The sequence below is a fragment of the Anas acuta genome, chromosome 8, assembly GCF_963932015.1.
Source record: "Anas acuta chromosome 8, bAnaAcu1.1, whole genome shotgun sequence".
NCBI classification, from domain to species: Eukaryota; Metazoa; Chordata; class Aves; order Anseriformes; family Anatidae; genus Anas; species Anas acuta.
Genome location: NC_088986.1, coordinates 17,028,566 through 17,041,707, shown reverse-complemented (window position 1 = coordinate 17,041,707; position 13,142 = coordinate 17,028,566). Strand labels below are relative to the sequence as shown.

Below are 13,142 nucleotides of genomic sequence, written 5' to 3'. Positions count from 1 at the left end.
AACTTCTAGTAAAATTGTACTAGCTATGATATTTAGCATTTTGAGGTTCAGGAGGGACAGAGTGACTGGAAAGGGGAGGGACTGCATGAGGTGGATGTGCAGCTGTATTTAGCAGGTTTATATGTTGTCATTATTTTGTCAGTAACACTTTTAACTAATCTTCCATTAAATTAGATAGAGGCTTTTCATGTCCAAGTAATGCAGTTAATAGGGTCTCATCTGAAAATATGAAGTTCTCAATGTGAGATATTTCTATTCATTTAGGAGTTCTAATTATTTACAGATTTTTAGTCTACAGTGTGGTGAAATTGCTAAAATTTAAATTCCGCTTTTGAAATGGTGAATGAGTGCCAAGAGCAGTCCACTCTGTATCTTACAATCTTTGTAACATTGAATGTTTGCCAACAGTATTGTTTTGTGAGGAAACTGATATAAAAACAGAGCATTATTCTGAACCATTAAAGTACTAATGTATGTGATGTAAATGGTGGCCCAAGCAAAGCTAACTTCATTTTTTTCTCCAAGTTTGTCAAACATTAAAGATGAAACTTTATTATTTCTTTACTCTCTAGGCAGCAAGTTCACTTGATGCTGAAGATGGCTTACGGTTCATGCAGGAAATGATTGAACTCTCCAGTCAGCAACAGAAAGAGCAACAGCTACCTCCTCGTGCTGTTCAGATTGTTTCCCATCCATTCTTTGGCAGGGTGGTCTTGACTGCGGGACCAGCACAATTTGGGATGGATTTATCCAAACACAAATCAGGGGTGTGTAAGATGTATCTGGGATCTGTTCTTAGCTTTCTGTTACTTTCCATATTGCTGAAGCCTAAATTTTGTAATATTGATACTGTTTCAGGGTAGCTAGGTAGTGTGATTAATTAATTACAGGGGTTAAAATGACAAGGGTGCGGCAAGACAGAACACAGTCTTCTTAGATGAGTGGCTTATTGGTCTGTAGCCCATGCTCTGATCTTGAGCCATCAGTCATGACTGAGAACTTAATATACATACATAGTGACTTTGAAACAAATTCATATAATTCACGGTGCATTTCTCAAGAGGTGTTCAGTGATAAGGGATGGTTTTCCTACTATGTCAGCCGTGAATTCACAGAAGCCCTTTTAGAGTTGGCTATTGTTTTGTAAGCTTTCATAAAGGCCTGTATCTAGATGGAAGAAGAAAATATCAGAGGCAGTGGTTCATATTAGAAGCAGCAGGAAAACTGCATGACTTTGGGCAAGATACAGCCCAACAGTTAAGTCCTAGACTGCCAGTTCACAGAGGATAATTTTCCAGAGACCTGTTTACTGGTACAGACACAATATGAATAGAAGAATTAGGTTTTCACATGGTAATTCTTTGCTGGTTCAAGGTCCAGGGTGTAAAGATTACCTGTGCTGACAGAAGATACTAAATGCATTATATTAACTGATAGAAACAAAACTAAAATGCTCAGGAATCTTATGCAAGCTTGAACACACTGCTCTAATTCTCTCTTGCTTTGGTTTTGGTTTTGTTTTTCCACACAGACGAGAGGATTTGTTGTGACGATTAAGCCATATAATGGTTGTTCGGAGATCACTAATCCTGAGGCAGTGAAAGAAAAAATTGCCTTGATGCAAAGAGGCCAATGTATGTTTGCTGAAAAAGCACGAAACATTCAAAAAGCTGGAGCAATAGGAGGCATTGTTATTGGTAAATAAGATTTTAATTCACTTGTATAAATGTAACCTGTATTTTACGGATTTGATTATATTGGAAAGCTGACAAGAAGCTGCTAAGCTAACTGAAATGATGGTATTCTAACACAAGTTATACTTTCAGAAGACAAAGAAACATTTTGCTTATGTATGTCTGTGCATGAAGTGTAACCAAACAAAGCATGGTGGGTGATTTGTCTCTGGTTTTACAGAGTAAAGTTGTTATTTTAAGGATCACTGAGTATTGGAATAATGCTATCTAGTAACTATTGAGGCAGACTTAAGGTACAAAGTAAATGAAAAAATTGTAAGGTGTACAAGTACACAAGTTTTTTTTCTTTTTGCACCTGATTTACTATTATCTGCAAGCAGTCCTTAACTGACTGGATGGTAGAAAGCTGCTCAAAAAGTCTGCTGAAGTTTGAAGTTGTAGTCTGTTTATCTAACAGAATGGTTTGCTAGCTTTTTCTTTTGTGTGTCTGGCTAGATGACAATGAAGGAAGCAGCAGTGACACAGCTCCTCTCTTCCAAATGGCTGGTGATGGAAAGAATACAGATGATATCACAATCCCCATGCTCTTCCTCTTCAACAAGGAAGGAAATATTATACTGGATGCAATCCGGGAATACGAGGCAGTGGAGGTGCTCCTTTCTGACAAAGCAAAAGACAGAGGTAAGTTGAAAGGTGTTTTTATACAGGAGTAACTTCTATCTGTGCTATGGCATGATGTGAAATGTCCAAGAGTGATTTCTGTTGCTACCCAGAGGTGCAATATTAAAGGCGCAAAGGTTATTTGGTAATGTTAGTTTTCTGCTTGACCTTAGTATTAGTTTTATTATATGAAAGCCATTATTTGAGAGCCTCCCTCCCTGCACCCCCAAGTTAACATTAACATCCAGAAATGCTGTTCATAAGTTAGATGTCAGTTTAACTGATGAGACAATAATGAGACAATACAGTCCTTTGGATTCCTTTTGAACCCTTTTTGTTATGATATGCTTTGAAGTAGCATCAGAAATAGCACAAGCGTTTTCAGTGTCCTACATTGTAAGTGTAGCTCCCCAGTGACATTCTTGGTACCCAAAAGGAAAGACAGCTATTATAACTGCTTTGCCTGTCAAAGGAAAAGTGGTTATCATGTGAAAGAAATAAGGTTGCTGACCTCAGGTGCTTTTCAGTTTTTCCATTTATAATACGATAAAATTGCAAGCTAGTACTTATCAAATTAAAACATTTGTGTACGGCAGAAATTTCTAGGTTTTCCTTTTTGCAAGCTTTCCTGGTAGTATTGCTTTATCTGAGCAGAGTATGTGAAGAGTTAGTATCTCTAGTAAACCAGTGACAGCATTTATTTTCTGCCCATCTGCAAAGGTGATATTCTTAAAGCTCCAATACTATTTTTTCATGGCTGCTTATAAATTCTTCTTGTCAGTAAATATGGTTAAGTTGGTCTAACAAACTATAAACACAGAAGATAGTTCTGCATTTGAGAATTTGTAATGCATGTGTGTTTCTTCCCTCCTCTTTGTGCTTTCATTTGGAATCCCAGCAACAATCTTTAAAGGTAAAACGATTCCAAACTACATTATTGATAGCAGTAAGTATCCTGTATTAAAAATGGCATATACAGTTAAACTCGCTAGAGGTCTTGAAACAATAGCATCTTGTACACTAGTTAAAAGAAATTTGTGTGGTTAAATTCAGACAGCTGCTGGAAATTTATAAGCTAAATCAGTGCTAGACACAAGTGTTGTTTTGAGTGGAACTATGAGGAGGGAGGCTTCGACTCTCTTTAATTCATAGGTTAGTAAGCTGATATAACTCTGCATCTCCCAATTCCTCACATGTGGCATCATGGTGGATCTGGGAGTGCTTTAAAACCCATCATTAAAGTTCAGCGCACACAGTAGATGCTGAAGTGTTTTCTGAAGTCTGAAAGGGAACTACGAAGTGCTAGTCTAGGCAACGAGCACTGGCCCAGAAATCACAATTCAGGTTTTGGAAACCAAAACTAGACTGCTTGCCCTTTCTAATGATTAAATATTTTCCCTCACTTCCCTCTTTAAAATACATTCCTTAGTAGCATTAAGTTTTCATATCAACTGAACGTTTGTGCTTCCTTAAGTAATAAAGTCAAAGGAAGTGATCTTGCTTTTGAATTATATGATAAAATGCTACCTTTCTATTTCTTTCAAAATACCTTTTTCTTTCTCTTCCCCTCTCAAAGACTTGGAAATGGAGAATATGGACCAGAAACTGTCTGAAAACGATTCACATAAACAAAATTCTGAAGAAGCTTCTTCAGCATCTCAGGATGTTGTAGCGGTCAGTGAGGAACCGGAAGGAGAAAGCTCCGATGTTACTGACCCTGATTCTTTGTCTCCTGCTCATGCAGACAGTGACAGCGTTTCCATTTCAGATCAGGACTCCTACACCCCTGGAACTGATGAGGCTAGTACTCCAGAGCCAGCATGTATGCAAGGGGATAACCAGCCTCAGGAACAAAAAACCGAGACAGAGTCAAACTCCAAAGTTAACTGGGATAATAAAGTCCAACCTATGGAATCCATATTAGCAGACTGGAATGAAGATATAGAAGCATTTGAAATGATGGAAAAGGATGAACTATGACTTGTAATAATGACTTGTTAGTAAACAAATGGAGAACTCTTTGGGTAGAAATGAGGCCCTGATATCTGAGAACTAGAAAACATTCAGTATTGTGATGAGCAACCAGGTGTCACCTGGAAATTATCATATAAATCCAGCACACACTCTTTTGTTTTGATTTTTTTCCTGTTTAAAAATGGGAATGTGCAATTGAAGCATTCGTATGGCTCCACTGCGTGGTGCTGTTACCCTGGGAGGCTCATCAGGGAATGAGCCCATCTTCTGCCTTCCAGGTGCCAAGGAATCACACTCTTTGGCCTCTGGAAAGCAAAAGTTAAATGCAGTGGGGCTAACATACCACAGTAACGGTTTGGGCAGGAGCACTTGCCATAGGCCAGCTGCTGTTCTGGTTGGAGTGAAGGTGCGGTTCCACTGATCTCTACTCAGTTGAAAGCCTTCATCGCTAGCAGCGGGTGAAATCATTTCTGGTTGTTATCTTTAAGACACTGGTAGAAGCAGTTTGATTTTGTTCTGACATATCATACTGAGACACAGTAGTGTTGCTCATCGCTCCTTCCATCTGTTACCATGAAGAATGACCAAGATGACTTGGGAGTTTTTCCTTCTGCTTTACTCTCAACTAACGAAACTATAAACTGAAGGCAGTGTGTGCTTTGTGAGCAGGTTCCATCAGGGAAACAAAGACAGCCCTGCTCATTGGGATCTAACAGGTAAGGGTTCAAAGTGTGCTATGAAAAAAGCTATGTTTGAGGTGGAGGTAAGGTGGATGGGGCAGATGTTTGAGTACAGGCATTTCCTTTGGCCTTCCAGGTTGAAAATACCAATCTACCCTGAGACAGTTTAAACTGGCAATAGTCTCTGAAAGGATACTAAACAGAATTAGATCAGCTATAACAAAAACTTCCTTTTTTTCTACAGTTTTTATTCTAACAGCTTGACTTCATTGTCATTTTTATATGCAACTTCGATGTGTGTGATACTTAAGGCAATGAGGCCAGTACCAGTGGTGAAGTGCAACAGTTCTGGCTGTTGGGTCCATAGTTCAAAGTACAGTGGTGTGAATTGTGAGAATGACTGGTGTGTTACTCTGGGCTTTGGGAGTTTGTTACAGATAAGTGTGGGTCTTAATTTGTTAGCCCTATTATGAAAAGCATTATTTAAATAAAAATGGGGATGCTTAAACAGCTGAGATGTTTTGACTGCGTCCAAAGAAACTGCCAAAAGCTAATTAAGTTGATTTAGATAAACTGCTTGTTAGAAAATCATGGCTCAAAGAATTGTTTTATATCAAAGAATAAATTAACACTGCCTGTATGCTGCACCAGGCTAGAAATGAAGTTTATATTAACCTTTACAATGGATTTTTTTTTAAATGCCCAAATCTGAAGTGCGCCTTTCATTTAGTTGGTGAAATTACACGTGCTGAATATGCAACTGTTAATTAGTACAGCCATACTGTATTTATTTATGTATACTCGTGTACAGTATGAATGGAGAAATCCCAGGCAAATGTTGTATACATGTATACTTGACACTTGCTTTCAACAGGTTCGAGATGCACAGGCACCTTTTGAGAGCATGACAGTCAGCTGGAATACTATCTGTAAATTGAACAATAACTTTAAATTACTAGAGTAGGAGGTAATTTGGAGGAGGAAATGAAGCAGTAGCAGAGTAGTGAATAAGTGTCCTTTTAAAATAAATTAGCTTTCAAATGTAGTTATTCCTTTGCACAGCGAACTGTGTGGAGGCTTGAACTGAGTGAGCAGGGCTTGCAGCAGCTGAGGTTTTTGAGGTTTTGTTGTTTTTTTTTTTCTTTATGTGGGTATCTTCATATAGGGAGTTTGACCATGGGAGCCTGTTAAGTGTCCTTTGTTACTCAGAGCCCCGCTCTGTGCCAGACGCAGTGCTCCCCTGGCAGTGCTGGGGCTTGACACCTCATGGCCCGGGGCAGGCGGCTGTGGCACCGAGACCACCTGGTACCTGTCCTCCTTCGGTCTGCCAGTGCTTGGTGCCACAAAGGAGCACTTGAGCTCTCGTGCTCTTCGGTGTGGACTATGTCCTCATTAGTTATTTTGGTGAAAATAAAATTATTTTTCATAGGCATAGAGGTCCTCCAGTCATTATGTTAAGACTGCCAATATTGCAACTGAAGCTTACTCTTTTTTTTTTTTTTTTAACCTGCAGTAAATTTAGGTGTAGTTGTAAAATTTTACTAAAAGATTAACTTCTCCTTGCCACCACAAGCTTGTGGTTAATCACAGATGTGGATGAAGCAGTTAAGGAAGGAAACATCTCTTGTTTCAAGGGATTCTGCGTAATCCTGGAGCTCAGTATGGGTTTGAAGCATGGGTTTGGTGGTGGCCTACCTCAGATAACTGTTGCCCCCTTCCTTCTGGATTGATTTTCATCATTGTTGTTTAAGTTCGTTTTAGTTTCACTTGGAAATGATCATGAGAGCCATAGCCATGTTTCACAGGTGCACAGGTGGGGTTCATGCTTGGTTTACAGAACTGAATTGGGTAAAGTTGTTGGCCTTTTGGGAAAGAGGAGTAAACGGGGGGGGGATGGGGGACAGTTTTATTCAGGTTATTTTTACTTTGTTTCCTTATGAGGAAATAAGCTGTATTAAACCTTTTCGTATCATGCTGAAAGTAGTTCAATTTCCTGTCACTGTCATCTTAAAAAGCAAAAAGAATGTATTAATCTTTTTTTAATCTTTTGGAGATGGGAAGTAAGTGTTCTTTCCAAATTTTTAATTCTGCTCCATGTGGAATATTGTTTGTGCATCACTAATGGATTATTTGTCTGGTATTGTACGTTAATTTGTATAGTATTGAATACTGAAGAATTCAGGAATCTGAGATGGAACTAGCACTTGCTCCATGCCACGTAATTCAGATTAGCCAATTAATTTCTCATTTGATATTAGAGGAATATTCTCAATTGTTTACATTTATTGTTTGTTAATGAAGTTCTAAAACAAGCCCAGCTTTGTTTCTCCTCCTCCTGCCAGCATACCCGAAGGCGTTAGCATCAGTCATGAGTATGTTGAGAAGTTGAAAATGGGCCATCTTATGCAAAAGGCATCACTCAGAACATAGGAAAAAAAACAAACAAAAACAACATTCTGTGAATGAAATATTGTATGTTCAGATTTTATAAGATTTTTTTTTAGCCAGCCCAATTTACAGCCGTATATTTTCTTATGAAAGATGTCTAATAACAGGTGCTGTAACACTATTGTTGGGTTTTACTGTCTGGTGGTAAATGTATACAATATTTCTAAGGGCAACTATGTACTGTGATGTAAAAGTCTGGGCTAAAGTGTATATAATCTGTGTACATAATTATGTACTTATTATAATTGCTGATTGTAAAGATTTAATAAAATGTAAATATTCTGGTCAAGCTGTTCCCAATGACGCTAGCTTCTGAATGGCCTGGCCAGCTGTGTTTACCTTGATTTTTTTTAATTATCCTTTTTAGCAAAGCCTATGGTAGGGACACCATTACTGCTTGGGTTCTTCATTAATAATGCCCCTTAATGAGGGGCTGGTGCTGACTCCTGCCATGGACAGGGCCAGATGGGGCATAGGGAGGGTGGGATGGAGGAAGCAGCAGGCGCCTCACCCTGCCAGGAACTTGGAAAGGGGCTGGTGTGTCATGAGGGTGGCCAAGCACAGGGACAGGTCCATGGCACTATGTATAAATGATACATCAACTTCTATACTTTAAATTTGTTGTTTAGAGGGTCTGGTCTGGTCTGGTAAGTCTCAAAGGAGAGATTTTTCCATTGCTGTTCTGTGCCACCTCAGGGTCCGTAGGAGGGTGAAGGTAGTGAAGGGCGTAGAGGGCCCTTCATGAGGAGCGGCTGAGGTCACTTGGCCTGTTCAGCCTGGAGAAGAGGAGGCTGAGGGGAGACCTCATGTTGGCCTACAGCTTTGTCATGAGGGGGAAGAGAGGGGCAGGCGCTGATCTCTTCTATTTAGTGACCAGTGACAGGACCCAAGGGAATGGAATCAAGCTGTGAACAGGGGAGGTTCAGGCTGGGTATCAGGGAAAGTTTCTTCACCAAGGAGGTAGTCACACACTGGAACAGACTCCCCAGTCACTGCACCAAGCCTGTTGGAGTTTAAGAAGGGTTTGGACTGTGCTCTCAGTCATATGGTCTGAATTCTTGGGTGAACCTGTGTGGTGCTAGGAGTTGGGCCCAACTCAGGATGTTCTATGATTCTATGACCTCTGCTCCTGTGAGGCTTTGCATCAGGACTTCAGGCCTCACAGCGTTTCAGAGCAAGGCACCTTCTGCCTTCCTCATCCCTTGAAGGCTCCTTAGAGCAGGGTGTTCAAAAAGCGTTTTGGTTTAACTCCCCTTGTCCCACAGTTATCCTCCTTGGGGGCACACATGGCAGGGCTGCATGGAGAAGGAGGTGGGGAGAAGCCTGCACTGGAGGAAGGTAAGTGTAGAAGGAGAAAGGGTCTGAAAACCAATGAATGAGGGGAATTAAGGGAAATTGGTTTGTAAAGTGACGAGTTGCCTTTCCAGGGCTGGTGGTGGGTGCACAGGAAATGCTACGATGGGGACAGCACAGGGGTATTTGGAGTCAGCACACCAAGGGCATAGGTGTGCAGAGGCAGAGAAAGCCATGAGGAAGGCTTTTCACAATCCCATTCTTTGAAGCAACTTAGTGCCTACTTAATGAAATGACATGACCAGTGCTAGTCTCTCTTCTGATGTGTGCTAAGTACGAGAAAATGTAGCAGGGGTGAGGCTAGAGCTGTGAAGTGATGCTGATATCCCTCCTGCACACCCCAGATTAAAATCAGCTTTAATAATTACTTTATGGCAGTGGTTGTACTGATGGGATGTAATGTGCAGGTCTGTAATTGGCTTCTCATGGGACTTTCTCAGGCACGAGCGATTCAGTGTTGCCAACCAATTTTTACATTTCAACTTTTCACATCACCCAGCTCTGGGGGAACTTGGTGGCTCTGCCAAAAAATTCATAGCTACTGCTCATCCTAAAAAAAACATCATTCACAGTGGCCAGAAGGTGCCTGGATTAGGAGTCCTGCTTTCTTTCTAAGTGCTCCATAAAAAGATAGTATTAATCAACATTTCTAGCAGGCATGGTACCTATAAGGTACCATTTGCCTGGGACTTTAAAACACCAACACCACGTGAGTCCATCTTTAGCAATCAAGTCCATCTTTAGCAGGTGCAGGGGAGGAGGGATGGGTGCTGAGCACCAGCCCCTGCAGCTGGGCAGCACCAGGACCATCCCGATCCCCTTCAGGGCCCCACTGGCTGCAAAACCTGGACAGACCTGAGGGCAGCAGTGCAAGTCCGAGAATGAGAGGAACTGCAGAAAAACGGTGTCACCGTTCCTTAAAAACCATACCCAGCTATTTCTCTGCTTTCGGGACCTTTACTGGGTTCAGCCACCACCTTTGTTTTGCTCCAGGCTATGAGTGCTGGGGTTTGTGCTCCAGCAGAGATGAAACACTGAGAAATTCAGAGATGGACGTGCTGAACTTGATGTGTTTAACGATTTCCTCTATGGACCTCTTCTGTGGCAATGATGGAGTAAATGTTGATGGTTTATGTACGTGCACCATCCCTGCTTACATAGTAAAAGCCACTTTGCTCCTCACATTCCAAAGAAAATTTGTGAACAAGTCTTAGCAAGGCATAAAGGAAAAAAAAGGAACAGGATCTGCAGGAAATGTGAAAAAGGCATTTCCCACAAGTGATGGCTTCCACGGCTGTTTTATGTAATGAAGCACGTGGCTCTCATGTTTATTTTAAGGCTCAACACAGGCAAGCTGATTGCCAGCCAGAGAGCATCTCTGTTAAATGATGTCAATCTTCACTGCACCAGCATTACAGCATCATAAAAAATTACATAGCTGCTATTTTGGGTAGCAGCTCTCTCCGACTCAGTGAATAAATACGTCTCCATATGACTCACTCTGGGGGTTTATTAATAGACACAAACTCAGAATGCCAAAACCTGAGAATATCTCTGTTCCCACACCTATCTTTCTAGTTTCTTGCAGCACTTGAGAACTTTTTGTCTCAGGATTATTATTATTATTTGTAGAGAAAGAAGGAACACATTTCCTGACTTCTGAAGGCTGGGGGGGAGCCCGCAGCAATGCAGGGAGCTTGGTGCCTCAGCCCTGTGCCTGCAGGGCAGCGTGCACCACCCACACTGCGTGCTGAGCTAATGCCTGTCAGGAAAAGCCACCTCTCCAGCAGGGCATTAAGGTGAGGTGCTGCTCTCTTCAAATCCTGAAATGAAAGCTTGAGTCTCCTTCTTTGCCTGATTTGAGCAGAAAGCATTCAGGATTGCAGGGCAGCACTTTGCCATGTAGCAGCCCACGAACAGCAGCCGCCTGATACAGGCTTAGCTTTGGAGCTTGCAGCCCTAGAGAGAGCTTGCACATTCACATGGCTTTTCAGCAATTGGGGTGAAGCTCATCAGTGGGGGTCTCCCACACGGTAGGATGCATCATCCCAGCCCCACCACGTTGAATGGCCATGCTCCAAGGGTGTTGTCTTTGACAGCACTGGCAACCCTTTAAAAAAAAAAAAAAAAGACAGGTTTTTAGTCCCTAAAAGATTCTGCCAGCATTCACATCCCTGCCAGGGATGCAGAGAGTGCATCCATGCGGGTATCTTGTGCTGGCCTTTACAAAGCACGTGACAGGTTCCCAGTTCCATGCTTGTTTCTGATGATGCTGAAGAAGAGGAAAATGCTGATGATGACTGTGCCAATATCAAGATCAAAGAGAGCATGTACCTGTTTGGTGGGTAGAGGTATGCACCATTTTTTTTAATAATAATAAAAAAAAAAAAGAAGAGGACTTTTAAAAAAAAATTCTACCACAGAATCACAGAATGGCCAAGGTTGGAAGGGACCTCTGCAGATCAGCTAGTCCATCCACCTGCAGAGCAGGATCACCTAGAGCACATTGAGCAGGATGGCATCGGGGGGGGGGGGGAGGCTTAGTACCTGGAGAAGGAGACTGCACAACCCTCCTCTCCGCTCTGTCACCCCCCTCACAGTAAAGAAGTGCCCCTTCATATTGAACCTCCTATGTTTCAATTTGTGCCCATTGCCTCTCGTCCTGTCACTGGGCACAACTGAAAAGGGACTGGTTCCATTCTGTCAACGCCTTCCCCTCAGGTATTTATAAGGCCCCTCAGCCTTCTCTTGTCCAGGCTAAACAGGCCCAGCTCTCTCAGCCTGCCCTCGTACAACAGGTGCTCCAGGCCTCTGATCATCTTAGGAGCTCTCCTCTGACCTCACTCTGGTACTTCTACGTCCGACTTTTATTTTACCATATTCCACATTTTAAAGTTTCCCTGAGCTGGGATTCAGCTCCCTTCACTGAACACTCTGCCTGAAGCAGCACAATAACATATATGAAATGTTTTCACTCTGTACCTACCCAACTTCTTAGGCAATGTTTGACCTCCAGGTCTCCTCCCCAACAGCAAAGCGAACAGCCTGCCTCTCTGAAACACCCCTACGCCTCGTCTCCCCCCATCGCACCACCACAGGGCCTTCTTGCTGCACATACACTTGCGTTCACATGGCTCAGTAGATAGCATTGGCTTAACAGGTTAAATGGCTCTATAGCACCAAGACCCCAGGAGCCCTACATAAGGATGATTTGATGGGAGGAAGGCAGTGAAAAATCATCTCCACTGAGGTCAAGATCTCCAGGAAAGCTGCATTGCCAAAGCTGCTGCCAAAATGGAGCAAAGATTCAGGGTCTGGCCAGCATTAACAAGTTAAAGATGCATGTGGTGAAATCTGCCAGTGAGGACCCTGATGCTGAGCATCTACATGGAAAACTACTGACACTACGGAGCACTTGAGTTGGCCCAGTCCTGTGAGGGAACTCAGCTCAAACTGAGGTTGACATGTCCTCCCTACCACGCTGCCTCATCTGTGGCCAAAAGCAAAAGGAAAGCCCAGTGTGGGGAAGGAAGCATAAGCAAACTATGGTTTTTGACAGGCTCTAGGTGTGGGACAGCACTAATGGCATTGCCGGGGGGAACTCACACAAAATCTTTTGCTGTGGACTGCCCAAACCCACTCAGAGTGAATGATGGAGGAAATCTTTTTAGAGACGAAACTCCCTAATATTTTTGAGATTTTCAGAAGTCAGAAGGGATCTTTGAGGGACTCAGTTGAAAAACTGTAAGAGAATCTGGTTTGCAAAAGGCCCTGAGAACTAGGCCAGTGAAAAATGGAGTACTTTAAAGGGTTTCTGATTGCGTGCCCAAAGCTGACATCTGTCACATCAGAAATGACACTGTAAATGCAGTCTCATGGTCTGTTTGACATACACAGTCCCACACAGTGCACTGACATCAACACACTACTGAAACCTACATCCTGAAGATTCACTGCTTGGGATGCAGGGCAGACCTGGCACTCACATGGTATCATAGTGTGGAGAATAAACATCAGCACAGGTAACAATCTCTTCTTGAAGAATAAATACAAAAAGTGTCTTTTTTCCTTAAGTGTTTTTTTTTTTTTTTTTTTTTTTTTTACTCATGACAGTATTTGTTAAAAATATTACATCTGCTTTTGAGAAGATAGCATCCTCTCTGTATAATATGGAAAAATAAACTCTACAGGACATGCAACAGACACCCCCAGTTGACACAGAGCTGCTTTAAAAGATCAGATCCACAGAGTCAGAAATGTGAAGGGTTGGTTTTGCCTTCCCTGTTCCCAGGCTTTTAGAACATTGTGTTGCATGAATGGTAAAAGACAAGAA

The 13,142-nt window shown here is 42.1% G+C and overlaps 1 protein-coding gene across 2 annotated transcripts in view; it reads left to right on the top strand.

Annotated features, from left to right (window-relative positions):
- Window positions 1–7,745, top strand: part of EDEM3 (ER degradation enhancing alpha-mannosidase like protein 3) — a 31,394-nt gene extending 23,649 nt beyond the window's left edge. The window contains exons 17-21 of one of the 2 annotated variants that reach the window (XM_068691252.1): window positions 573–767; window positions 1,532–1,697; window positions 2,190–2,375; window positions 3,253–3,300; window positions 3,931–7,745. In XM_068691252.1, coding sequence (XP_068547353.1) covers window positions 573–767; window positions 1,532–1,697; window positions 2,190–2,375; window positions 3,253–3,300; window positions 3,931–4,334 — 999 coding nt within the window. In that variant the 3' untranslated portion in view covers window positions 4,335–7,745. The remainder of the gene's footprint in view (window positions 1–572; window positions 768–1,531; window positions 1,698–2,189; window positions 2,376–3,252; window positions 3,301–3,930) is intronic. The other variant, XM_068691253.1, reaches the window with a different exon arrangement.
- The last annotated feature ends 5,397 nt before the right edge of the window (window positions 7,746–13,142 follow it).